A 26,809-nucleotide genomic window follows, 5' to 3' on the forward strand; every position below is an offset into this window, starting at 1 on the left:
TGCAGCGAAGTATGAAAAAGTTATTAGCGTCAGAAAATGGCAAAAAAAATGTTTTCTTTCTTGTACACATTCGTTTAATTTTTGAAAATGTATTAAATCGCAATAAAACCTATATAAATTTGACATCACCGCGATTGCACCGAACCAAAGAATAAAGCTGATGTGTTACTTTGAGCGCACAGTCAAAGTCGTAAAAACTGAGCCCACAAGAACGTGATGCATGTGCGTTTTTTTTTCCCCCACATTTGAGATTTTTTTCCAGCTTCGCAGTACACAGCATGTTAAAATAAATAACATTACAGGAAATTAAAATTTGTTACGCACAAAATAAGCCCTCACACAGGTCTGTACACGTAAAAATGAAAAAGTTATGGATTTTTGAAGTTGGAGAGCGAGAAATGAGCGGAAAAACCATGCGTCCTTAAGGGGTTAAAAAACCAAAAGTGTCGCAAGATCAAACACTTACATGCATCATGAAGAAGAAGGTGAACTCCGGCGGACCTCGGTGCAGCAGTGACACCTACTGGATATCGGCCGCACAAGGTTAGTGAATCCAAGCAGAACCCGAATCCTCGTCGGAAAACGAGCCGCAGAATCGCGACTGGACCGGGTAAGTAAATGAGCCTATTGTCATTGATTTCTACAACATATTGGGGCAGATTTACTTACCTGGTCCAGTCGCAATCCAGCGGCACATTCTACGATGCTGATTTGGGTTCTGCCGGGATTCACTAAGGTCATGCGCCCGATCTCCAGTAGGTGTCGCTGCTGCACTGAAGTCCGCCGGAATTCACCTTCTCCGTCTCGGTGTATGTGAGTGCTATTTTTGCGACACAAATTTTTAAAAAATTCTGTGGGTTTATCGAATCCTCTCGGGTTTTCCGACGGACACGCCCCCGATGTCTGTCGCGTGAAAGCCGGCGCCGATGCGCCACAATTCGATCGTGTGCGCCAAAATCCTGGGGCAATATTAGAAAAATTAGGGAAACCCGGTGGAAAAACACGATTCGGACCCTTAGTAAATGTGCCCCATTGTGGTGCAAAAGTAACTGCATTTACTGATTAATAGGTGTCTTTTGAAAAAAAAAAAATTGGCAGACTCTGCCTAATTCTATCAAACCCCCAATAAATTGTCCCACTTAGCTGATTAAAATGGATATGTGTGTCACTAATCCATCAAGTCTCCCTGCAAAATCGTCACAATATGGTACTAGCTGCACTACTAGTGCCAGCAAGCCCAGCACAAGCAAATAAAAAAAATATATATATAACGTTATTGTAGCCCTAAGAAGGGCTGTTGGGTTCTTGTAGACTCACTCCTGCCTAACACTATTCTAATAGAACACCCTAACGCTTTCCCTGACCAGCAGCAGCTCTCTCCCTAGCGGCATCCAGACAGAGAATGATGCGAGCAGCGCGGGCAGGGGCTAGTCTATTCCAGGGTCACCTGATCTGGCCAGCCAACCACTGCTATCGACGTGTAAGGGTACGACGTCATGCTGGGTGGAGTGCAGAGTCTCCTGGCTTGTGATTGGCTCTGTTTCTGGCCGCCAAAAATTTTCTCTAGCTGGCGAAATACTCGTCCAAGCACCGAGCAGTTGCGAGTACGCTAATGCTCGAACGAGCATCAAGCTCGGACCAGTATGATCGCTCATCTCTAACTACCCAGAGAGTTTGTTAACATTTTATCTTGTAGCATAGGGGGGATTTTAACCCCTTCTCACTGATGGGCTTTTTCCATATCACTTTCTATTTATCGCTACCCACTTTCAAAAATCAATAACTTTTTTATTTTTCTGTGTACAGAGCTGTATGAGGGCTTATTTTCTGCGTAACAAATTGTACTTTCTAGTTACGGTATTTTATATTCTACGCTGTGTACTGGGAAGTGAAAATACAATTTGAAATGCTGTAAAAATGACAAGAAACCACTCTCTTTTACGTCTATATCTGTAATATATTCTTTGGTTCCATATGATCACAGAGATACTAAATTTACATAGGTGTTATTATTAGGTTTTATTAGGTGTTAGTAGATTTTACCAAAAATTAAAACTTGTTGTACCAAATAAATTATTACTTTTACCATATTCTGACTCCAATAACTTTTTCATGCTTAGGAGTACAGAGTCGGCTAAAATGTCTTTTAATCCGGGATGGGCTAATTTTATTGCTAAGATTTTCGGGGCATTGCGATTTTTACAATAAGCATTTCTACATTTTTGTAGATTGGGAATTTTAGGATGCGGTGACATGAAATATGTTGTGTTTTTTTTTTACTTTTTCCACTTTTTTTTAATTATTTATTGTTTTATATGTGTTAGGGGCTTTTGATACATTTTAATAATTTTTATTTTATGTGTTTTTTTTCATTTTTTTTCTTTCAATACTATCATATGACCATGTGATCACTGGTTCATACTAATGCACTGCAATAAACATGTTTTGAATTGCATTAGAAGTGTCAGCCGATGCATCAACATAGGGGTTGGATTGAGCAGGCATGTGCCGACGGCAGACCCGGGGACCTTCATTAGGTCCCTGGCTGCCCGGATTTGAGGCCAGGAGGAGAAGGAGGGAACCCTACGCAGGTACATAGATCCCGAGGTCAGTGCATTGACCGCGGGATAGAACAGGTTAACAGCCGGATCGGAACTGACATATTAACCTATTTTGAACAATTGTGTCTTCTTTAAACAGAAATCCCACTGTAAGAACACAATGTCCTTACTAAGGTAAAACATCAGCTGCTCCTTTATCCGAGCTTCTCCACATTTTTCTCTCCTTTTCTGATTGTGTTAAATATTTGTACAAGTTCTGTAATTTATTGTGAAGTTTATTGGTTAATACATTTCATACAATTCATCATCAAATGCAGATGTTTAATATAAATATGGCTTCTCCGCTTGTGGCTTCTCTCATATGTCAAAATTTGTTCATCAAAGTAAAACGTTTGTCACATTCTGAACATTAAAGGTGATGAGTGGGAGAACTTCAAGTGTAGACAGTTGTCAGGGGGAGGAGGAGAGAAAGGATGTGGGAGGTGATGGTCTGAGGAGGAGTGAGGAGCGATGCTAAGGGAGGAGAGATGCAATTATGCAGATGACCATTTACATTTAAAGTGACCCCCCCCACCCCCTGGGACTCAGGAAAGGATTAACAAAACTAAACAGAGGATTAACTAAAGGATTGAAAAGAAGTAAAACTGTTTAAAACAAAAAATTATTTATATTGAGCATTACCAGCATCACCACTTCTGGAAAATGCCCTTCATGAAGACAGTTTCCGTATAAGATGCTTACTTTCTTGTATGAATATTCTGATGTTTGTACAGTTGTGATTTCTGAGCAAAACATTTGCCACAATGTGAACAAGAAAACGGTTTCTCCCCTGTGTGAATTCTCTGATGTACCACAAGGGCTGATTTTCCAATGAAACATTTGCCACATTCTGAACATGAAAACGGCTTCTCCCCTGTGTGAATTCTCTGATGTAATTTAAGTAAAGAATTATATGGAAAACATGTATCGCATTCTGAACATGAAAACGGCTTCTCCCCTGTGTGAATTCTCTCATGTACAACAAGATGTGATTTCCTACTAAAACATTTCCCACATTCTAAGCATGAAAATGGCTTCTCCCCTGTATGAAATCTCTCATGTAACACAAGATCTGATTTATGAATAAAACATTTCCCACATTCTGAACATGAAAACAGCTTATCCCCTGTGTGAGTTCTCTCATGTAAAACAAGATCTGATTTATGAATAAAACATTTTCCACATTCTGAACATGAAAATGGCCTCTCCCCTGTGTGAATTCTCTCATGTTTAAGAAGGCCAAATTTATTAGTAAAACATTTTCCACATTCTGAGCATGAAAATGGCTTCTCCCCTGTGTGAATTCTCGCATGTCTAACAAGCTTTGTTTTTTGAATAAAACATTTTCCACATTCTGAACATGAAAATGGCTTCTCCCCTGTGTGAATTATTTTATGTTTAACAAGATATGACTTTTGAATGAAACATTTTCCACATTCTGAGCATGAAAATGGCTTCTCCCCTGTGTGAATTCTCTCATGTATAACAAGACTTGATTTTTGAATAAAACATTTGCCACATTCTAAACATGAAAATGGCTTCTCCCCTGTGTGAATTCTCATATGTGCAAGGAGCTTGGATTTAGAAGGAAAACATTTGCCACATTCACTACATGAAAGAGTCTTCTCCTTAGTGGTATCTCCAGGAGGTCCCGTCTGTCTTCGGGGACTTCTTATCTGACTTTTAGAATGTGACATATCAGAATTAATGCCCAATGTAATAGGATCAGATGATAGATTGTTGCAATGAAGGTCTGAGGGTGAATCCTTTCTGCTGTTGGGTTCTTTATTTGTATCTTGTGTGATCCCACAATCATAAGCTTTAATATCGGAAGATATCAGATGTTCCTCTGAGCTCCTTGTAATGTCATCTGCCGGGAATAACAGGATAATTAATTACAAAGTTAATAACTAAAGATGAGTGAACATACTCGTCCGAGCTTGATGCTCGTTCGAGCATTAGCGTACTCGAAACTGCTTGTTGCTCGGACGAATACTTCGCCCGCTCGAGAAAATGGCAGCTCCCGCCGTTTTGCTTTTTGGCGGCCAGAAACAGAGCCAATCACAAGCCAGGAGACTCTGCACTCCACCCAGCATGACGTGGTACCCTTACACGTCGATAGCAGTGGTTGGCTGGCCAGATCAGGTGACCCTGGGATAGACTAGCCGCTGCCCGCGCTGCTCGGATCATTCTGTGTCTGGATGCCGCTAGGGAGAGAGCTGCTGCTGGTCAGGGAAAGCGTTAGGGTGTTCTATTAGAATAGTGTTAGGCAGGAGTGATTCAACAAGAACCCAACAGCCCTTCTTAGGGCTACAATAACGTTATACTTTTTTTTTTTGTTTGCTTGTGGCTGGGCTTGCTGGCACTAGTAGTGCAGCTAGTACCATATTGTGAGGAATTTGCAGGGGGACTTGCTACCGTTGTGTTTAGCTCTTAGTGACACACATATCCACCTCAAACACCAAAGTGGGAAAATTTATTAGGGGTTTGATTTCAATTAGGCACAGTCTGCCATTTACTTTTTATTTTACGTTTATTTTTTTAATAACTCAGTGTCATCTCATCTGGCATAGCAGTGTGCTTTCATACTTGGCTAGAAAATAGCCATAGGAGAATCCAAACGGCTTACTTACGACTACAGTAGCGTTATATATATTTGATTTCTGGTTGATCTGCTGGTGGCTGTCCTTGCTGCAGTGCATCTACTAGCAAATTGTGAGCAATTTGTAGTGAGACTTGCGACCGCTGTGTTTTGCGCTTAGTGACGCACATATCCATCGCAAAGACCGAAGTGGGAAAATTTATTAGGGGTTGGATTTCAATTAGGCACAGTCTGGCAGTTTCTTTTTATTTTACGTTTATTTTTTCATAACTCAGCGTCATCTCATCAGTGTGCTTTCATACTTGGCTAGAAAATAGCCATAGGAGAATCCAAACGGCTTACTTACGCCTACAGTAGCGTTATATATATTTGATTTCTGGTTGATCTGCTGGTGGCTGTCCTTGCTGCAGTGCATCTACTAGCAAATTGTGAGCAATTTGTAGTGAGACTTGCGACCGCTGTGTTTTGCGCTTAGTGACGCACATATCCATCGCAAAGACCGAAGTGGGAAAATTTATTAGGGGTTGGATTTCAATTAGGCACAGTCTGCCATTTCCTTTTTTATTTTACGTTTATTTTTTTAATAACTCAGCGTCATCTCATCTGGCATAGCAGTGTGCTTTCATACTTGGCTAGAAAATAGCCATAGGAGAATCCAAACGGCTTACTTACGCCTACAGTAGCGTTATATATATTTGATTTCTGGTTGATCTGCTGGTGGCTGTCCTTGCTGCAGTGCATCTACTAGCAAATTGTGAGCAATTTGTAGTGAGACTTGCGACCGCTGTGTTTTGCGCTTAGTGACGCAAATATCCATCGCAAAGACAGAAGTGGGAAAATTTATTAGGGGTTGGATTTCAATTAGGCACAGTCTGCCATTTCCTTTTTATTTTACGTTTATTTTTTCATAACTCAGCGTCATCTCATCTGGCATAGCAGTGTGCTTTCATACTTGGCTAGAAAATAGCCATAGCAATAGGATAGCATTGTTTGGTTTTAAAAACTAAAAAACACAAAAAAAAACTAAAAACATAAAAAAACACAAAAAAAAGTAAAAAAAAAATTAAAGTTATAACTTTCATTTTCAAAATGTTTAACCCGAGGGCTAGGGGTAGAGGACGAGGGCGGGGACGTGGGCGTCCAACTACTGCAGGAATCAGAGGCCGTGGTCCTGGGCGGGGTGAGACACCACCTGCTGATGAGGGAGCAGGGGAACGCCGCAGAGCTACACTCCCTAGGTTCATGTCTGAAGTTACTGGGACTCGTGGTAGAGCACTGTTGAGGCCAGAACAGTGCGAACAGGTGATGTCGTGGATTGCCGACAATGCTTCGAGCAATTTGTCCACCAGTCAGTCTTCCACGCAGTCCACCCATGTCACCGAAATCGGCACTCCTCCAGCTCCTGCACCTCAGCCTCCTCCCCCCCAGTCTGCCCCATCCCAGGAAAATTTGGCATTTGAACCGGCATACTCTGAGGAACTGTTTTCTGGACCCTTCCCACAGTCACAAACCACTTGTCCGGTTGCTGCTGAGCAATTTTCCGATGCCCAGGTTTTCCACCAGTCGCAGTCTGTGGGTGATGATGACCTTCTTGACGTAGTGGAAGAAGTGTGTAAAGAGGTGTCCGACGATGAGGAGACACGGTTGTCAGACAGTGGGGAAGTTGTTGTCAGGGCAGGAAGTCCGAGGGGGGAGCAGACTGAGGGATCGGAGGATGATGAGGTGACAGACCCAAGCTGGGTTGATAGGCCGGGTGAACACAGTGCTTCTGAGACGGAGGAGAGTCCTCGACCAGAACAGGTTGGAAGAGGCAGTGGTGGGGCCAGACGGAGAGGCAGGGCCAGACCTGGTGCATCAGCGCCAAATGTGTCAACTAGTGAAGCTCCCGTGGCGAGGGCTCCTGCGGCGAGGGCTAGATTTTCAGAAGTCTGGAGGTTCTTTAAGGAAACACCGGATGACCGACGGACTGTGGTGTGCAACATTTGCCAAACCAGGATCAGCAGGGGTTCCACCACTAATAGCTTAACTACCACCAGTATGCGCAGGCATATGAATGCTAAACACCCCACTCAGTGGCAACAAGCCGTGCACACCACTGCTCCTTCCCCTGTGTCAGCTGATAGTCAGCCCCCTGCCCAGGACCCTGCCACAAAAACCCCATCGTCGCCTCCATGATCCTCCACAGCATCCACCAGCGTTCAGCTCTCCGTACCCCAGACGCTGGAGCGGAAACGCAAATATAGTGCAACCCACCCGCACGCCCAAGCCCTAAAAGTCCACATCTCCAGATTGCTCAGCCTGGAGATGCTGCCCTATAGGCTAGTAGAGACCGAGTCCTTTTGCAACCTCATGGCGGCGGCCGCCCCTCGGTATTCGGTCCCCAGCCGCCACTACTTTTCCCGATGTGCCGTCCCAGCCCTGCACCAGCACGTGTCAGACAACATCATCTGTGCCCTGACCAACGCCGTTTCTGACAAGGTCCACCTGACCACGGACACGTGGACGAGTGCTGCCGGGCAGGGCCACTATATATCGCTGACGGCACATTGGGTTAACTTGGTGGAGGCTGGGACCGAGTCTGACCCTGCGGCTGGTCATATACTGCCGACGCCAAGGATTGCGGGGCCTACCTCGGTCCAGGTGTTTCAGGCCTACTATGCCTCCTCCTCCTCCCACCCCTCCTCCACCTCCTCCTCCGAACTACCATCCGTGGGCATGGCGCCATCAGTCGGTAGCTCTAGGCACAGCAGCAGTGCCGTCGCTAAGCGACAGCAGGCGGTGCTCAAACTGCTGAGCCTAGGCGATAAAAGGCACACCGCCCAAGAACTATTACAGGGCATCACGGCGCAGACTGATCTGTGGCTGGCACCGCTGAACCTGAAGCCAGGCATGGTTGTGTGTGACAACGGCCGTAACCTGGTGGCGGCTCTGCAACTCGGCAGACTGACACATGTGCATTGCCTGGCCCACGTGTTAAATCTGATAGTTCAGCGTTTCCTCAAGACATACCCCAATCTGTCTGATTTGCTCACGAAGGTGCGCCGCATCTGTGCGCATTTCAGGAAGTCCAGCACAGATGCTGCCACTCTCAGGGCAGCGCAGCGCCGCCTCCAACTGCCCGCTCACCGACTGTTGTGCGACGTGCCCACGAGGTGGAATTCAACACTGACCATGTTATCCAGAGTTTACCAGCAGCGCAGAGCGATTGTAGACTGCCAGATGTCAACTTCCACCAGAACTGGTAGTATGGTCAGTCAGCTTCCTCAAGTCTACAATGAGGAGTGGACGTGGATGTCTGATATCTGTCAGGTGCTGAGTAACTTTGAGGAGTCAACACAGATGGTCAGTGGCGATGCCGCCATCATCAGCCTCACCATCCCGCTGCTTGGCCTGTTGAAAAAATCTCTGATCAGCATGAAGTCGGAAGCTTTGCGCTCGTCACAAGAGACGGGGGAAGAAGATTCCCTTGTTGATAGCCAAAGCACCCTTAGGTCTGTTTCTCAGCGCATATCGGAGGAGGTGGAGGAGGATGAGGAGGAAGAGGAGGAGAATGTTGGCGAGACACAAGAGGGGACCATTGTTGAGTCCTTCACTGTTCAGCGTGTATGGGCAGAAGAAGAGGAGTTGGAGGAGTTGAAGGAGGAGGAAATGGACAGTCAGGCCAGTGAGGGGAGTGAATTCTTACGCGTTGGTACTCTGGCGCATATGGCAGATTTCATGCTAGGCTGCCTATCCCGTGACCCTCGCGTTCAAAGAATTTATTCCAGCACCGATTACTGGGTGTTCACTCTCCTGGACCCACGGTACAAGCAAAATCTTTCCACTCTCATCCCTGGAGAGGAAAGGAGTGTGAGAATGCATGAATACCAGCAGGCCCTGGTGCACAAGCTGAAACAGTATTTCCCTTCTGACAGCGCTAGCGGCAGAGTGCGTAGTTCTGCGGGACAAGTAGCGAGGGAGAGTAGGCGAGCAGGCAGCTTGTCCAGCACTGGCAAGGGTACGCTTTACAAGGCTTTTGCCAGCTTTATGTCACCCCAGCAAGACACTGTCACCTGTCCCCAGTCTCGGCAGAGTAGGGCTGATCTTTACAGAAAGATGGTGAGGGAGTACGTAGCTGACCATACCATCGTCCTAAATGATCACACAGCTCCCTACAACTACTGGGTTTCAAAGCTGGACATGTGGCACGAACTGGCGCTGTACGCCTTGGAGGTTCTTGCCTCCCCTGCCGCTAGCGTCTTGTCCGAGCGGGTTTTCAGTGCAGCTGGTGGCATCATCACCGATAAGCGTACACGCCTGTCGACTGACAGCGCTGACAGGCTGACGCTTATTAAGATGAATAAAGCCTGGATTTCTCATAATTTCCAATCCCCACCAGGTGAAGGAAGCTCAACCTGAATAATTTATCCACTCCTCCTCATTTTCCTCCTTCTCCTCCTCTTTGTACAGTAAAGCAGAGGAAACTGGCTATTTTTTGACAGGGCCCACTGGCTCTAGCTATAGTACTTTTTGCATTTAATTTTTCTGGAGGGCCACCGACCCGGTCCTCTGTTTTAAACAATTTTTGGGAGTGCCACATACAGGCACTCAATCTATTCCATTTTTCTGGAGGGCCACCTACCTGCTCCTCTGGTTTGAAAACTTTTTTGGACTGCCACATACAGGCACTCAATCTATTCCATTTTTCTGGAGGGCCACCTACCTGCTCCTCTGGTTTGAAAACTTTTTTGGACTGCCACATACAGGCACTCAATCTATTCCATTTTTCTGGAGGGCCACCTACCTGCTCCTCTGGTTTGAAAACTTTTTGGGACTGCCACATACAGGCACTCAATCTATTCCATTTTTCTGGAGGGCCACCTACCTGCTCCTCTGGTTTGAAAACTTTTTTGGACTGCCACATACAGGCACTCAATCTATTCCATTTTTCTGGAGGGCCACCTACCTGCTCCTCTGGTTTGAAAACTTTTTTGGACTGCCACATACAGGCACTCAATCTATTCCATTTTTCTGGAGGGCCACCTACCTGCTCCTCTGGTTTGAAAACTTTTTTGGACTGCCACATACAGGCACTATCCAAATTAAATTGTCTCCATAGCAGCCTCCACACGTTGTCTCCATTGCTACCTCCAAAAGTCGTCCATATAGCTGCCTCCATACATCGTCCCTTTATCAAACGAGGTGTGTCAGGCAGAAATTTGGGTTGTTTTCATGGATTCCACATCAAAGTTGTTAACTTTGTCGCCACCCAGCTGTGTTATCCACAAAATATACTGGCAAACTTTTATCATTTACCAATATTATTTCAGCGCTTCTTGCGCTTCTGTTTACATTCCCCTCACCCGCCATATCCTAAACTTATAAGAACGCTACTACACTTGATCTTATACAAAAGGTTCTTAGAAGTGCTGTTTGGGGAGTAGCCTAGAGACACGGGCTTGGATTGGCGAAAGCTCGCCTGGCAGCGGAGCGCCAGCTCCATGCCAAGATCCAACTAACATAGTTTTAACTGCAGCACCTTTAATCTACTACTAGTTCACTGCCTCCATACATGGTCCCCTTATCAAACGAGCTTTGACAGGCAGAATTTTGGGTTGTTTTCATGGCTTCCACAACAAACTTGTTAACTTTGTCGCCACCCTGCTGTGTTATCCACAAAATATACTGGCAAACTTTTATCATTTACCAATATTATTTCAGCGCTTCTTGCGCATCTGTTTACATTCCCCTCACACGCCATATCACAAACTTATAAGAACGCTACTACACTTAACTTGGTGCACGCTGGGACCGAGTCTGACCCTGGGGCTGGTGATATACTGCCGACGCAGAGGATTGCGGGGCCTACCTCGGTCCAGGTCTCAAAGGCCTACTATACCTCCTCCTCCTCCTACCCCTCCTCCACCTCCTCCTCCTCCGAATTACCATCCGTGGCCATGGCGCCATCAGCCGGTAGCTCTAGGCACAGCAGCAGTGCCGTCGCTAAGCGACAGCAGGCGGTGCTCAAACTGCTGAGCCTAGCCGATAAAAGGCACACCGCCCAAGAGCTATTACAGGGCATTCCACATCAAACTTGTTAACTTTCTCGCCACCCTGCTGTGTAATCCACAAAAGATACTGGCAAACTTTTATCATTTACCGATATTATTTCAGCGCTTCTTGCGCATCTGTTTACATTCCCCTCTCTCGCCATATCCCAAACTTATAAGAACGCTACTACACTTGATCTTATACAAAAGGTTCTTAGAAGTGCTGTTTGGGGAGTAGCCTAGAGACAGGGGCTTGGATTGGCGAAAGCTCGCCTGGAAGCGGAGCGCCAGCTCCATCCCAAGATACAACTAACATAGTTTTAAGTGCAGCACCTTTAATCTACTACTAGTTCACTGCCTCCATAATAATAATAATAATAATCTTTATTTATATAGCGCCATCATATTCCGTAGCGCTTTACAAATCATAGGAAACAAATACAAATGTAATGTAACAGAGCACAACATTTGTATGGAACAACAGGAGTGAGGTCCCTGCTCGCCAGAGCTTACGGTTTATGAAGATGATGGGGTAACACGAGGTAAAAGAATTTTTAATGGTCAAGCCATTCTTCTTAGGGAATAGAACAAAATATAATAAATGGAATTGCTGTCGCTTGAACTACTCAGCCGTCACCAGGTCCAGGGTGAATGGGACTGCATAGAAGTCTGGTGCCTGTTGGTTGCTGGATAACAGATGGGAGGACGACACAGGACGGGTTAGTAGAAGAGTTAAAACTTCATGCAGTTAATGAGTGTTATAGGCTTGCCTAAAGAAATGGGTTTTAAGAGCACGTTTGAAACTTTGGAGGTTAGGTATTAGTCTGATAGTCCGGGGCAGAGCATTCCATAGAATTGGTGCAGCTCTAGAGAAGTCTTGGAGACGCGAGTGGGAGGTCCGCACTAGGGTAGAGGTTGATCTAAGATCACTGGCGGATCTAAGAGCACGGGTTGGGCGATAGACTGAGATAAGAGAGGAGAGGTAGGGGGGTGCAGCATTATACAGAGCTTTATGGATGAGGGTTATTATTTTAAACTGTATTCGAAAGGAGACTGGCAGCCAGAGCAGCGACTGGCATGAACTGTAGGCATACATGGTCCCCTTATCAAACGAGCTGTGTCAGGCATAATTTTGGGTTGTTTTCATGGCTTCCACAACAAACTTGTTAACTTTGTCGCCACCCTGCTGTGTAATCCACAAAATATACTGGCAAACTTTTATCATTTACCAATATTATTTCAGCGCTTCTTGCGCATCTGTTTCCATTCCCCTCACCCGCCATATCCTAAACTTATAAGAACGCTATTACACTTGATCTTATACAAAAGGTTCTTAGAAGTGCTGTTTGGGGAGTAGCCTAGAGACAGGGGCTTGGATTGGCGAAAGCTCGCCTGGCAGCGGAGCGCCAGCTCCATGCCAAGATCCAACTAACATAGTTTTAACTGCAGCACCTTTAATCTACTACTAGTTCACTGCCTCCATACATGGTCCCCTTATCAAACGAGCTGTGTCAGGCAGAATTTTGGGTTGTTTTCATGGCTTCCATGTTAACTTTGTCGCCACCCTGCTGTGTAATCCACAAAATATACTGGCAAACTTTTATCATGTACCGATATTATTTGAGCGCTTCTTGCTCACCTCCTTTGGTTCCTCTCTGCCACCCATTGGTTTGAAGCCTAAGTCCATTTAGGGTATGTCGCCATGCCACTCTCTAGCCTGCCGCTGCTGCCGCTGCCTCTGCATGAAGTCCCCTATAGTGTCAGGGTCAATTATTGGATGTTTTAGATGCTATCTAGCTTCATTCTGTCACTCTGTCATGGCCATGCTGTTGCCCATAATTTTGGCATAATGGTGCGATTAAGCAGCCTCAGAGGCATCCATGCATGCTGCCCCTGCTGTTTCCTGTCCATTTCCGTGGTGTTTCCATCCTTTTCTGAGGTTCCCAGGTGTTTGGCCAAGCTTCCCTGTGCAGAGCCTTGGTCCCCTTGAAAAATGCTCGAGTCTCCCATTGACTTCAATGGGGCTCGTTATTCGAGACGAGCACTCGAGCATCGGGAAAAGTTCGTCTCGAATAACGAGTACCCGAGCATTTTAGTGCTCGCTCCTCTCTATTAATAACATTTTAAAATATACATATTTATAAAAATTTCTACATTCATTGCTAAATTGTCTTATTTCTTATCATTTATGATTTCACTTTCATATATTTGCCACATTCTGAACACAAAAACAGCTTCTCTCCTGTGTGAATTCTCATTAAAACTCACCAACAAAATGTGCCACTCCAGAGTTTCTCAGTGTTGTGCCTGATATTTCTATTTCTATTTCCAAATGTGGACATATGGAAATCCACAAATCTGAGGCAAATCACAGAAAAAAGTCACAAATATTTCCCAAATGTACTCCAGGGCCGAGTTGACTCAGGCAGAAGAGTTTGCAGAAGAGATTGCAACCTTTGTACATCTTTAAAAATTAAACACTGACTCAGCTGCCTGATATAACAAAAGCAGACACACAAATTTCCAGATTAAAGATGACTGACCCTTTTTTGTTCATATCTCATGCTTTATGTTCCTACATCTCTGCTTACTATTCCCCACCATATCTGCACTTTCCTGCACCCTATACCTCTATATTCCTGCCCCCCTATTTACCTGTACCACTACTTTTCTGCATCCCTGCACGGCATCCTTACTCCCTTATACCTATACATAGCTGCACCCCCACATAGCTGCACCCCTACATATTTATATCCCTGCACCCCTATCCCTTCGATTCCTGCATCCCCACACCTCTACATCCCTCCTCCCTCATACATCTGCCTGCCTATACCTCTACATCCCTGCACCCCTATACCTCTACATCCCTGTACCCCTACACCTCTACATCCCTGCACCTCTATATTCCTGCACCCCTATACCTCTACATCCCTGCACCCCCATGCCTCTACATCCCTGCACCACTATACCTCTACATCCCTGCACCACTATACCTCTACATCCCTGCACCACTATACCTCTACATCCCTGCACCCCTACACCTCTACATCCCTGCACCCCTATACCTCTACATCCCTGCACCCCTATACCTCTACATCCCATACACCCCTATACCTCTACATCCCTGCCCCCCTATACCTCTACATCCCTGCACCCCTATACCTCTACATCCCTGCACCCCTATACCTCTACATCCCTGCACCACCATACCTCTACATCCCTGCACCACTATACATCTACATCCCTGCACCACTATACCTCTACATCCCTGCACCCCTACACCTCTACATCCCTGCACCCCTATACCTCTACATCCCTGCACCCCTATACATCTACATCCCTGCAGCCCTATACCTCTACATCCCTGCACCCCTATACCTCTATATTCCTGCACCCCTATACCTCTACATCCCTGCACCCCTATACCTCTACATCCCTGCACCCCTATACCTCCACATTGTTGTTAATGACTTTCATTGGTTAATTTACTAAAATGCACCTAAAACCACATCAGAACGGATGACAATGCAGTTGTGATGCATTTAACTACAAAATGTGAACACACAATGAAAAGCAGATGTTCAGTAACAAGTGCCACATGTTTTCCATAGAGTATTATTCAGCTGCACTGTGTGTGCGTATAACTATGTCCCCATTTACAGGTGTTGTGCAAGTGTTTTTCAAAGGGCACATGTCAATCAAAATGCTTCCAAACAAACCCTAATCCTATGTTATTATGGAATGGCATAGAGGAATATGCTGTTATACAACATTGTAATGAATATGTTCATACATACAGAAATACAAACATATATGTTTACATCCATGACATGTACACTACACATCAATACACACTATAGGATAGATACATATTACACATTTACATATCTACCACTTGGGTGAAGTGGATATAGGCAGAAAGAATGGGACAGAGTTCTAGGAGGCAATGGCTGTCAGTACTTACCATTCTGGGGGTCCTTGGCACCAGCGTCATGTCCTCCTTCCCAGGCTCCCTCCTCCACACATATCTGGATCAGTTCTCTCTCCATTCTGTGTCTCTCAGTCAAAGCTCCTCCAGTAAGATCTTCCACCAAGAAGTTCTCCTCATGTGAGTCCTGCTTTGGTCTCTTATACCCCTTGGTCTGCCCCCTTTTGTCCCAACAACCTCCCCCATGTAAATGAAGGGTGTTGGTCCCACTTCCTTATCAGCCAGGCTGATTGTTTATGGCACTTTGATTGTTCTCCTTTGTTATGTGTTTATTATCCCTTCCCACCAAAGATAGGCCAGGATGTGTCTTTCTAATGAAACTAGATAACTTCATGTGCAAATCTTTACCATGTGAAATACCTCTTTGTGATTCCCTACTGATTCCACATCCTGAACAATAGGGAATGCAAATCCATGCAGACAAGGCGTCTCCAATGACCATGTGACTGCCCTGCCCTGGAAATGGCTTCATGGAGCAGAAGAAGATCATAATTTAGAAGGTTTTGCACCACAAAAAGTTAGTTTTTTGCCTTATCATCTAAGGTCCTATTGTGTGCATTGCCTCTGATTCCTCAGTCACCATTTATTTACATCATGGACCTATATTTTTGGCACATTTTGTAACTCAGGTTTACACAAGGCAAAGCAGGTCTAATAACTGGAACAGCTCATTGAGACACATGTTTCAGGTGTGTAACTAAATTACATGTATAACTAAATAACAATAATAATGAGAATTCTAATAAATAAAAACATTGGGGCTCATTTACTAAGGGTTCCGCGGCTGCACTTTCGTCGGGTTTCCCAAATCTTTCCGTTTTGCGCCGAATTCAGCCGGGATTTTGGTGCACGCAATCGGATTTCAGACAACTTGATGGATTCGGAAAAAACACAGAATTTAACCCCTTAACGCTCTGCGCCGTAGCTCTACGGCACAGAGGGGCAGGGTATGTATGAAGAGGGCTCATGGGCTGAGTCCTCTTAATGCAAGGGTGCGGGTTGTTGCATATTGCAGCAAACCCCCACCGCTAATAACCGCGGTCGGTGCTTGCAGCGATTGCGGCTATTAACCTTTCTGTTGCTGCCGGCAAAGGACATCTTTATTCCGATCGTCGCTCCCCCGAACGATCGGTTGCCATGGTAGCCTCGGGTCTTTGTTTCACCCGAGGCTAAATGGCATCTGCAGATTCATAGAATAACCTGCAAAAATGCCATATATTGCAATACAGAAGTATTGCAGTATATGGTAGGAAAAACTTTTTTTTTCTTTTTTTTTTTCACTATTTCTTAGACCATCTAGGGAACAATAACCCTAGATGGTCTAAGAAATAGTGAAAAAAAAGTAAAAAAAATTAAATAAATAAATAAATAAAATATTAAAAATTCTAATCACCCCCCTTTCCCTAGAACTGATATAAAACATAATAAACAGTAAAAATCACAGACACATTAGGTATCGCCGCGTCCCAAAATGCCCAATCTATCAAAATATAAAAACGGTTACGGCCGGTGGTGACCTCCAAGATTGGAAATGGCACCCAAATTTCTGAAATGCGACTTTTACACCTTTTTACATCACATAAAAAATGGAATAAAAAGTGATCATAATGTCGCACAGACCTCAAAATGTCAGCATTGAAAGCGTCGTCTCATTTCGCAAAAAAAAGGATGCAGCGAAGTATGAAAAAGTTATTAGCGTCAGAAAATGGCAAAAAAAAAATTTTCTTTCTTGTACACATTCGTTTAATTTTTGAAAGTGTATTAAATCGCAATAAAACCTATATAAATTTGACATCACCGCGATTGCACCGAACCAAAGAATAAAGCTGATGTGTTACTTTGAGCGCACAAAGTCTAAAAACTGAGCCCACAAGAACGTGATGCATGTGCGTTTTTTTTTTCCCCCACATTTGAGATTTTTTTCCAGCTTCGCAGTACACGGCATGTTAAAATAAATAACATTACAGGAAATTAAAATTTGTTACGCACAAAATAAGCCCTCACACAGGTCTGTACACGTAAAAATGAAAAAGTTATGGATTTTTCAAGTTGGAGAGCGAGAAATGAGCGGAAAAACCATGCGTTCTTAAGGGGTTAAAAAACCAAAAGTGTCGCAAGATCAAGCACTTACATGCATCATGAAGAAGAAGGTGAACTCCGGCGGACCTCGGTGCAGCAGTGACACCTACTGGATATCGGGCGCACAAGGTTAGTGAATCCAAGCAGAACCCGAATCCTCGTCGGAAAACACGCCACAGAATCGCGACTGGACCGGGTAAGTAAATGAGCCCCATTGTCATTGATTTCTACAACATATTGGGGCAGATTTACTTACCCGGTCCAGTCGCGATCAAGCGGCACATTCTCCGATGCTGATTCAGGTTCTGCCGGGATTCACTAAGGTCATGCGCCCGATGTCCAGTAGGTGTCGCTGCTGCGCTGAAGTCCGCCGGAATTCACCTTCTCCATCTCGGTGTATGTGAGTGCTATTTTTGCAACACAAATTTTTTTCAAATTCTGCAGGTTTTCCGAATCCGTCGGGTTTTCCGACAGCCACTCCCCCGATTTCTGTCACGTGAAAGCCGGCGCTAATGCGCCACAATCCGATCGCGTGCGACAAAATCCCGGAGCATTTCGCTGCAAGTCGGAAAAATTAGGGAAACCCAGCGGAAAAACGCGATTCGGACCCTTAGTAAATGAGCCCCATTGTGGTGCAAAAGTAACTGATTAATAGATGTGTTTTGGTCTCTACAATCTTCACTTGCTGAGTGATTTCTCACATTGTTAGAGTATCCGGGGCAGCAGCCCGGCCCAATACATCCAGTACATCCGGTGGCAGGTAGCTTGTTCTGTTAGAAGTATCTGATTATGTACATGTGGCTATAATATCGCTATAATGCTTATTCTACATCCCGACCATGCACATAGGTGGCAGAGCCCGGGCTCCGAGGAGGAGTGGGGCTGATTGTACCACAGGGGAGGTTGTCAGTCGGTACTTATCCCTGTGGTTCATTCAAAGCTCCAAATCTTTTTACTTGTTTTAATTACTTTTTGGCTTTTGTTTTCTTCCCCATTTTTCCTTTACATTGCATTTGTTCTATTGATGTAATTCCTGAAGACTGTGCATATAATATTTATTAACCCCTTTGCGTTGCAGCATTTTTTGTTCATTTCTCACTCTCCACCTTCAAAAATCTAAAACTTTTTCATTTTTCCGTGTAAAGAGCTGTGTGAGGGCTTATTATCTACATAACAACTTTTACTTATCAGTAATGCACCGAAATTGGCAAAAAACACATTTTCATCACTTGGGCTCAGTTTTTACGACTTTCACTCTGCACAAATGATACATCTGCTTTATTCTTTAGTTCGGTACAACCAAAGTGATATCACAGTTATACAGGTTTTATGGTGTTTAAATACATTTTTGAAAATTAAAAGAATATGTACAAAAAAAATGTATTTTAGTTGTACAAAAATGTAGTTTCACCATCTTCTGACTTTTACATACTATGATGTACAGAGCTGCGTAAGATGTCATTTTCTGCAGGATGAGCTGACGTTATCATTGCTACCAGGGTGAGGACTGCGCGACCTTTTGATCACTTTTTATTGATTTTTTATGCGATTTAAAATTGTGTTAAAGTGGCGTTGCAGACATTTGGGCGCTATTTTCCGTTATGTGGTCCATCAATGGAAATAATCATTTCTATAATTTAATAGATTAGCATTTTGGGACACGACGATGCCTAACATGATTGTGATTCTTACTGTTTATTATGTTTTATTTAATTTTATTTTTTACAATTTTTAGATCCTTTAGGGTACCTTAACCGTAGATCGTCTGATCATTCCTACTATATACTGCATATTACTGTATAGCAGTTTAGGCATTTGTACACAGCATTTATTACAATGAGCCACTGGCCTATTGTAAGGAATCTGCAATACTGCCTCAGAACTAACAAAGACAATGGATTGCTGATCCCTGATGACATCACAGAGAGCGACGATCATAACAAACATGGCGGCACCCACATACAGCCCCAGCAGCTCTGCCTCGTGCATGTACAGTACAGAGCCTGAAGAGGTTTATAAAGTGTTCTCATTTTTGTATTTGATCTCATTTGTGAAATCTACTTTTTGATATTTACACATCCCTTCTCCATGACGCATATACATCTCTGGTGCTCACAATAAGCATCACATCTTTTCTTTTTTCTTGTGATTCTCCTGTGATCTTGACATGTGATAAAATGTCTCAATGTTTTTGTTCCATAACTGTAATAACAATAATCCTTCTCCTGATCGAGTGTCTTTTGTGTTGTTGGATTTCTTCTTAATTTTCTAATAGAGTCTCTCTAGGAATATTTGCTATTTCCAATAACTTTTCTTATGGGACTAAGTTCACTAATGTGCCCACAGTTAACCCCAGTAATGTGCCCCACACAGTTAACCCCAGTAATGTGCTGCACACTGATACCCCTAGTAATGTGCCCCACACAGTTACCACCGGTAACGTGACCCACAGTTACTCCCAGTAATATTCCCTGCATAGTTACCACCTGTAATGTTCCCCACACATCCCCCAGTAATGTGCCCCACACAGTTACCCCCAATAATGTGCCCCACACAGTTACCCCCAGTAATGTGCCCCACACAGTTACCCCCATCAATGTCCCCCACACCCCCCCAGTAATGTGCCCCACACAGTTAACACCGGTAATGTTCCCCCACAGTTCCCCCTAGTAATAGCGACGCCTCTGTACATTCGCGACAATGAAACATATATACTTCATTATAGTTCAGAAGGAGATTGAAGGGAGGCAGGAGCCTGACTCTGGGGAACAAAGCTGTAGCTTTCAAGAAGGTGTCGGTGGATGCTGCTTGTCCCTCTGAACCCTCGGTACCAACGGTGATGTCACCGGTATCTCCGTTACACAGTCTAGCGAGGCGGCTGGCATTGGCTTCCACTCTAAGCTGCCATCTTGTAAGAAACTCTACAAGGACAATTCTGTTTAATCTATTGACTGGACAGAGTGTGGGCATCTCTGGGTGACGTATGGATTTCTCCAGTGTTTCTGTAGCTGTTTGTACCATCAGTAACGTTGTTATTGGCACAACCAAATGTGAGGTGTTATGTACAGGAATAAGCATTTCTGTAAGTGTGATACATACGCATTGGGGCTGGTGCCCCGGATCTTTTACCACCCTAGCAACGCCCCAGCCTTTCAGTTTTCTACTTACCTGGGAATGTAGATCGGTCTAAAGTGCAATGTTGGAGTGAGTACAATATAGCCGAATATATAAATGCACAGGTCAGTGATTGTAAACCATTTCCATACAGGAACAATATCATGTAATGATTATTACACTATATATAATTGCCCCTGCAGGTCATACATTGTATATAGTTTTTGGATCCTTTTGTCAGTGCGGATCCTCTTACTGAGTTACCAGCGAAACTATCTCAACATCTAATAGACAGGCGCAATCTATCATTCATTTCCTCTAGTGTCTAGTTGCAAAACTTGTGTCCTCCCAAGTGTGTGGAGGTGGTGGGGAGGACTGAGGGGCAAAACCAGGAACGTCCTGACATAAAGTGCAGCGTCATCATCTCACTACTAAGTGCTGGATACAAGGGACCTATGAGCCTATTCTAAACAATTGTGTCTTCTTTATACAGAAATCCCACAGTGAGAATACAATGTCCTTACTAAGGTAAAACATCAGCTGCTCCTTTATCCGAGCTCCTCCACATTGTTTTCTCCTTTTCTGATTGTGTTATATAATTGTACAAGTTCTGTCATTTAATGTGAAGTTTATTGGTTAATGCATTTCATACAATTCATCATCAAACTCAATTACAAATGCAGATGTTTAATATAAATATGGCTTCTCCGCTTGTGGCTTCTCTCGTATATAAAAAGTTGTTCATCAAAGTGAGACATTTGTTAGATTCTAAGCATTAAAGGGAACCTGTCATCATGAACGACATTTGTCATCGGTAAATGGTTCCAAAACGGCATGTAATGCTTAATAAAAATCATGTTTTGGATAGTCCTTTAATCTTTTTACTTATGTACAATCTTTAGTATTAATTGCCTGGCTCCCTGCCAGAATCCTGTACTGAGTCCCAGGTGGGGAGTGGGAGAACTTCAAATGTAAACAGTTGTCTACAGGTGAAGGGAGGAGGAGAGAAAGGATGTGGGAGGTAATGGTTTGAAGAGGGGTGTAGAGCGATGCTGAAGGGAGGAAAGATGCATTTGAGCAGATGGCTATTTAGATTTGAAGTCACCCTCCCCTCCCCTTGACTCAGCAGAGGATTCTGGTAGGAAGTCAGGTAAGATAAACTAAAGGATTGTAAAGAAGTAAAACAATTTAAGAATAAAGCAAAAAATTATTTATATTGAGCGTTACCAGCCTCTATTACTGGAAAGTGCCCTTTATGAAGACAGTTACACTATAAAATACTTACTTTCCTGTGTGAATTCTCTGATGTTTATACAGATGTGATTTTTGAGCAAAACATTTGCCACACTGTGAACATGAAAACGGTTTCTCCCCTGTGTGAATTCTATCATGTATTACGAGCACTGAATTATTAGCAAAACATTTGTCACAATGTGAACATGAAAACGGTTTCTCCCCTGTGTGAATTCTCTCATGTTTAACAAGATTTGATTTAAGAGAAAAACCTTTGTTACATTCGGAACATAAAAATGGCTTCTCTCCCGTGTGAATTCTCTCATGATCAACAAGAGTTGATTTTGTAATAAAACATTTCCCACATTCTGAACATGAAAACGGCTTCTCCCCTGTGTGAATTCTCTCATGTTCAACAAGCTTTGATTTTTGAATGAAACATTTTCCACATTCTGAACATGAATACGGCTTCTCACCTGTGTGAATTCTTTCATGACGAGCAAGACTTTCTTTTTTAATAAAACATTTGCTACATTCTGAACATGAAAATGGCTTCTCCCCTGTGTGAGTTCTCTCATGGTCAACAAGATGTGATTTCTTACTAAAATATTTTCCACATTCTGAACATGAAAATGGCTTCTTCCCTGTGTGAATTCTATGATGTATTTTAAGTGCAGCAATATGCGCAAAACATGTATCACATTCTGAACATGAAAATGGCTTCTCCCCTGTGTGAATTCTCTCATGTTGAACAAGATTTGATTTGTGAAAAAAACATTTCCCACATTCTGAACATGAAAATGGCTTCTCCCCGATGTGAATTCTCTGATGTGCAAGGAAGTTGCTTTTACAAGTAAAACATTTTCCACATTCTGAACATGAAAATGGATTCTCAGGAAGATTACATTTAAAAGTCATAGATTTTCCACATTCAGAGCTGGTGGATGCTCGTAGATGTTGATTTGTTCTTCTGTATCCTCTATTTTGACCATTAGTCTGTGTTGTATCAGAAGAAGTGTCCAATGTAATAGGACCAGATGATAGATTGTTGCAATGAAGGTCTGAGGGTGAATCCTTTCTGCTGTTGGGTTCTTTATATGCATCTCGTGTGATCCCACAATCATCAGCTTTAATATCTGAAGATATCAGATGTTCCTCTAAGCTCCTGGTAACATCATCTGCTGAGAATAATAGTAATAGGTTAATTAATAATGGAGATAATAACATCTCTAATGATATAGATACAAAAATTGTGAAGAAAAAGCAGCACAGTCCTTTTAGAAATAAGATGAGAGCGGGGAAATAATTATAGAAATACGGCAGCTCTCCGAAACTTGTGAAAGAACCGAGGTGTTTTATTCCATGTGTAGCAGACTAGAGGTAGAATAAAACACCTCTTTATTTTCATAAGTTTTGGAGGTGCTGCCGTATTTCTCCAATTAATGATATAGATATTTACAACAATTCTATATAAATTGCTGAATTGTCTTATTTTTAACCATTTCTCATTTCACCTCATTTCACATTCTGAACACAGAAACATCTGTCACATTGAGGGTCATTAATCTTTTTCTACAGTTATTTTTCTTTTCATTTTCTCTTATATTTGCGATTTCTTTGGGTGCCTTTGTATGTGTGCGTCACAATTTGCGACTTTTCCACTTGCCTAACAAATTTTGCATTGCCAGAGTTTTAAAAAAGTTGCAAGAATCCCTCAGACTGGGCTGCCTGATATATCAACCTCTAAGATCAATCAAACAAGTCCCAAACCAGCAAAAAACAGAAAAAGACACAGACAAATGTCCAGACTCAAGATGAATGACCCTTTTTTGTACATAATGCAAACTTTATATTTCTACATCTCTGCACCCCCCATACATCTACATTCCCCCTTCTATGCCTCTGCCTGCCTATATCTCTACATCCTTATATCCATATTCTTCTACATCCCTACTAGAGATGAGCGAGTATACTCGTCCGAGCTTGATGCTCGTTCGAGTATTAAGGTACTCGAAACGGCTCGTTGCTCGGACGAGTATTTCCCCTGCTCGAGATCGAGCATTTAATTAAAAAAACACAGTGAAGAACAGTGAAGAATAGAATAAAAATAGTGAACACAGTGAACACAGGATCATTTAAGTTAAAAACACAGTGAAGAACACAGTGAAGAATAGATTACAGATGTTCGGCACATCTGCTTACCTGTCGGAAGATACGCGCGGAACGGCAGCAGGGAGACATCAAGCAGCAGGGAGACATCAAGCAGCAGGGAGACATCAAGCAGCAGGGAGACATCAAGCAGCAGGGAGACATCAAGCAGCACAGGGAGACATCAAGCAGCAGGGAGACAGACATCGGGCAGCACCACGGGGGACACAGACATCGGGAAGCAGCCCGGGGGACACAGACATCGGGCAGCAGCCCGGGGGACACAAACATCGGGCAGCAGCCCGGGGGACACAAACATCGGGCAGCAGCCCGGGGGACACAGACATCGGGCAGCAGCCCGGGGGACACAGACATCGGCAGCAGCCCGGGGGACACAGACATCGGGCAGCACGGGAGACACAGACATCGAGCAGCAGCCCGGGGGACACAGACATCGGGCAGCACGGGGGACACAGACATCGGTCAGCACGGGGGACACAGACATCGGGCAGCACGGGGGACACAGACATCGGGCAGCACGGGGGACACAGACATCGGGCAGCACGGGGGACACAGACATCGGGCAGCACGGGGGAGACTTCAGTGGAAGAAGAGGAGCGGATCCCGGGACAGCGTATCACCCCGACAAGTAAGCAGATGTGCAGAACATCTGTAATCTATTCTTCACTGCGTTTTTCACTTAAATGATCCTGTGTTCACTGTTTTTATTCTATTCTTCACTGTTCTTCACATCTGATAACTTGTCGGGAGATAATATACGCGCGGAACAGTGAAGAATAGATTGCAGATGTTTGCATACATCTGCTAACTTATCAGAAGACATTCTTTTTCAGTTAATTAACACATTTTATTCCCGAACCATGGTCCCTTTGAAAAATGCTCGGGTCTCCCATTGACTTCAATGGGGCTCGTTATTCGAGACGAGCACTCGAGCATCTGGAAAAGTTCGTCTCGAATAACGAGTACCCGAGCATTTTAGTGCTCGCTCATCTCTAATCCCTACACCTCTACATTCCTACACCTCTACATTCTTGCGCCTTTACATTCCTACACCTCTACATTCCTGCACCTCTACATTCCTACAACTCTACATTCCTGCACCTCTACATTCCTGCACCTCTACATTCCTGCACCTCTACATCCCTACACCTCTACATTCCTACATCTCTACATTCCTACACCTCTACATTCTTGCGCCTTTACATTCCTGCACCTCTACATCCCTACACCTCTACATTCCTACATCTCTACATTCCTAAACCTCTACATTCCTGCACCTCTACATTCCTACAACTCTACATTCCTGCACCTCTACATCCCTACACCTCTACATTCCTACACCTCTACATTCTTGCGCCTTTACATTCCTACACCTCTACATTCCTGCACCTCTACATTCCTACAACTCTACATTCCTACACCTCTACATTCCTGCACCTCTACATTCCTACAACTCTACATTCCTACATCTCTACATTCTTGCACCTCTACATTCCTGCACCTCTACATTCCTACATCTCTACATTCTTGCACCTCTACATTCCTGCACCTCTACATTCCTGCACCTCCACATTCCTACACCTCTACATTCTTGCGCCTCTACATTGATACACCTCTACATTCCTGCACCTCCACATTCCTACATCTCTACATTCTTGCACCTCTACATTCTTGCGCCTTTACATTCCTACACCTCTACATTCCTGCACCTCTACATTCCTACAACTCTACATTCCTACACCTCTACATTCCTGCACCTCTACATTCCTACAACTCTACATTCCTACATCTCTACATTCTTGCACCTCTACATTCCTGCACCTCTACATTCCTACATCTCTACATTCTTGCACCTCTACATTCCTGCACCTCTACATTCCTGCACCTCTACATTCCTGCACCTCCACATTCCTACACCTCTACATTCTTGCGCCTCTACATTGATACACCTCTACATTCCTGCACCTCCACATTCCTACATCTCTACATTCTTGCACCTCTACATTCCTGCAACTCTACATTCCTACACCTCTACATTCTTGCACCTCTACATTCCTACACCTCTACATTCCTGCACCTCTACATTCCTGCACCTCTACATTCCTGCACCTCTACATTCCTGCACGTCTACATTCTTACACCTCTACATTCCTGAAACTCTACATTCCTACACCTCTACATTCCTGCACCTCTACATTCCCGCACCCCTACATTCCTACACCTCTACATTCCGACACCTCTACATTCCTGCACCTCTACATTCCTGCACCTCTACATTCCTACACCTCTACATTCTTGCACCTCTACATTCCTACACCTCTACATTCTTGCGCCTCTACATTCCTACACCTCTACATTCCTGCACCTCTACATTCCTACATCTCTACATTCTTGCGCCTCTACATTCCTACATCTCTACATTTCTGCACCTCTACATTCCTACACCTCTACATTCCTGCACCTCTACATTCCTGCACCTCTACATTCCTACACCTCTACATTCCTACACCTCTACATTCCTGCACCTCTACATTCCTGCACCTCTACATTCCTGCACCTCTACATCCCTACATCTCTACATTCCTGCACCTCTACATTCCTGCACCTCTACATTCCTGCACCTCTACATTCCTGCACCTCTACATTCCGACATCTCATTTACTTCATAAATACAAGTGCAATCGATATGACCTCCTTGACCAGCTTTTAGCTGCAATAATTTTGCGCCAAAAATTGTACCCAAAAACGAGTCACAAAAATAGAGACGGAAATATCTCAGATTCACAAGCAGTGCCACAATTTTGCGCCCAAAAATAGAGCAAGTCAGGAGTGTCAGATAAACACCAATATTGTGGTGCCACCACCACCATTTTGCCGCTTGAAAGGCTATAGAAATGCCCCCTATTTTGTGGTAGTGGATATAGGCAGAAATAATGTGGCTGAGGAAAAATCAGTTCAAGAATGCAATGAAGGCTGTCAGTACTTACCATTCTGG

The 26,809-nt window shown here is 44.0% G+C and overlaps 1 protein-coding gene across 1 annotated transcript in view; it reads right to left on the minus strand.

Moving 5' to 3' along the window:
* LOC140076182 (uncharacterized) overlaps nt 1–26,809 on the minus strand; it is a 229,682-nt gene that overhangs the window by 162,392 nt on the left and 40,481 nt on the right. Inside the window, 3 exon segments of the mRNA XM_072122697.1 lie at nt 3,325–4,138; nt 21,694–22,265; nt 26,436–26,445. Of these exon segments, the coding sequence (XP_071978798.1) occupies nt 3,325–4,138; nt 21,694–22,265; nt 26,436–26,445 (1,396 nt within the window).

Source organism: Engystomops pustulosus, chromosome 8 (genome assembly GCF_040894005.1).
Source record: "Engystomops pustulosus chromosome 8, aEngPut4.maternal, whole genome shotgun sequence".
Classification (NCBI taxonomy): Eukaryota; Metazoa; Chordata; class Amphibia; order Anura; family Leptodactylidae; genus Engystomops; species Engystomops pustulosus.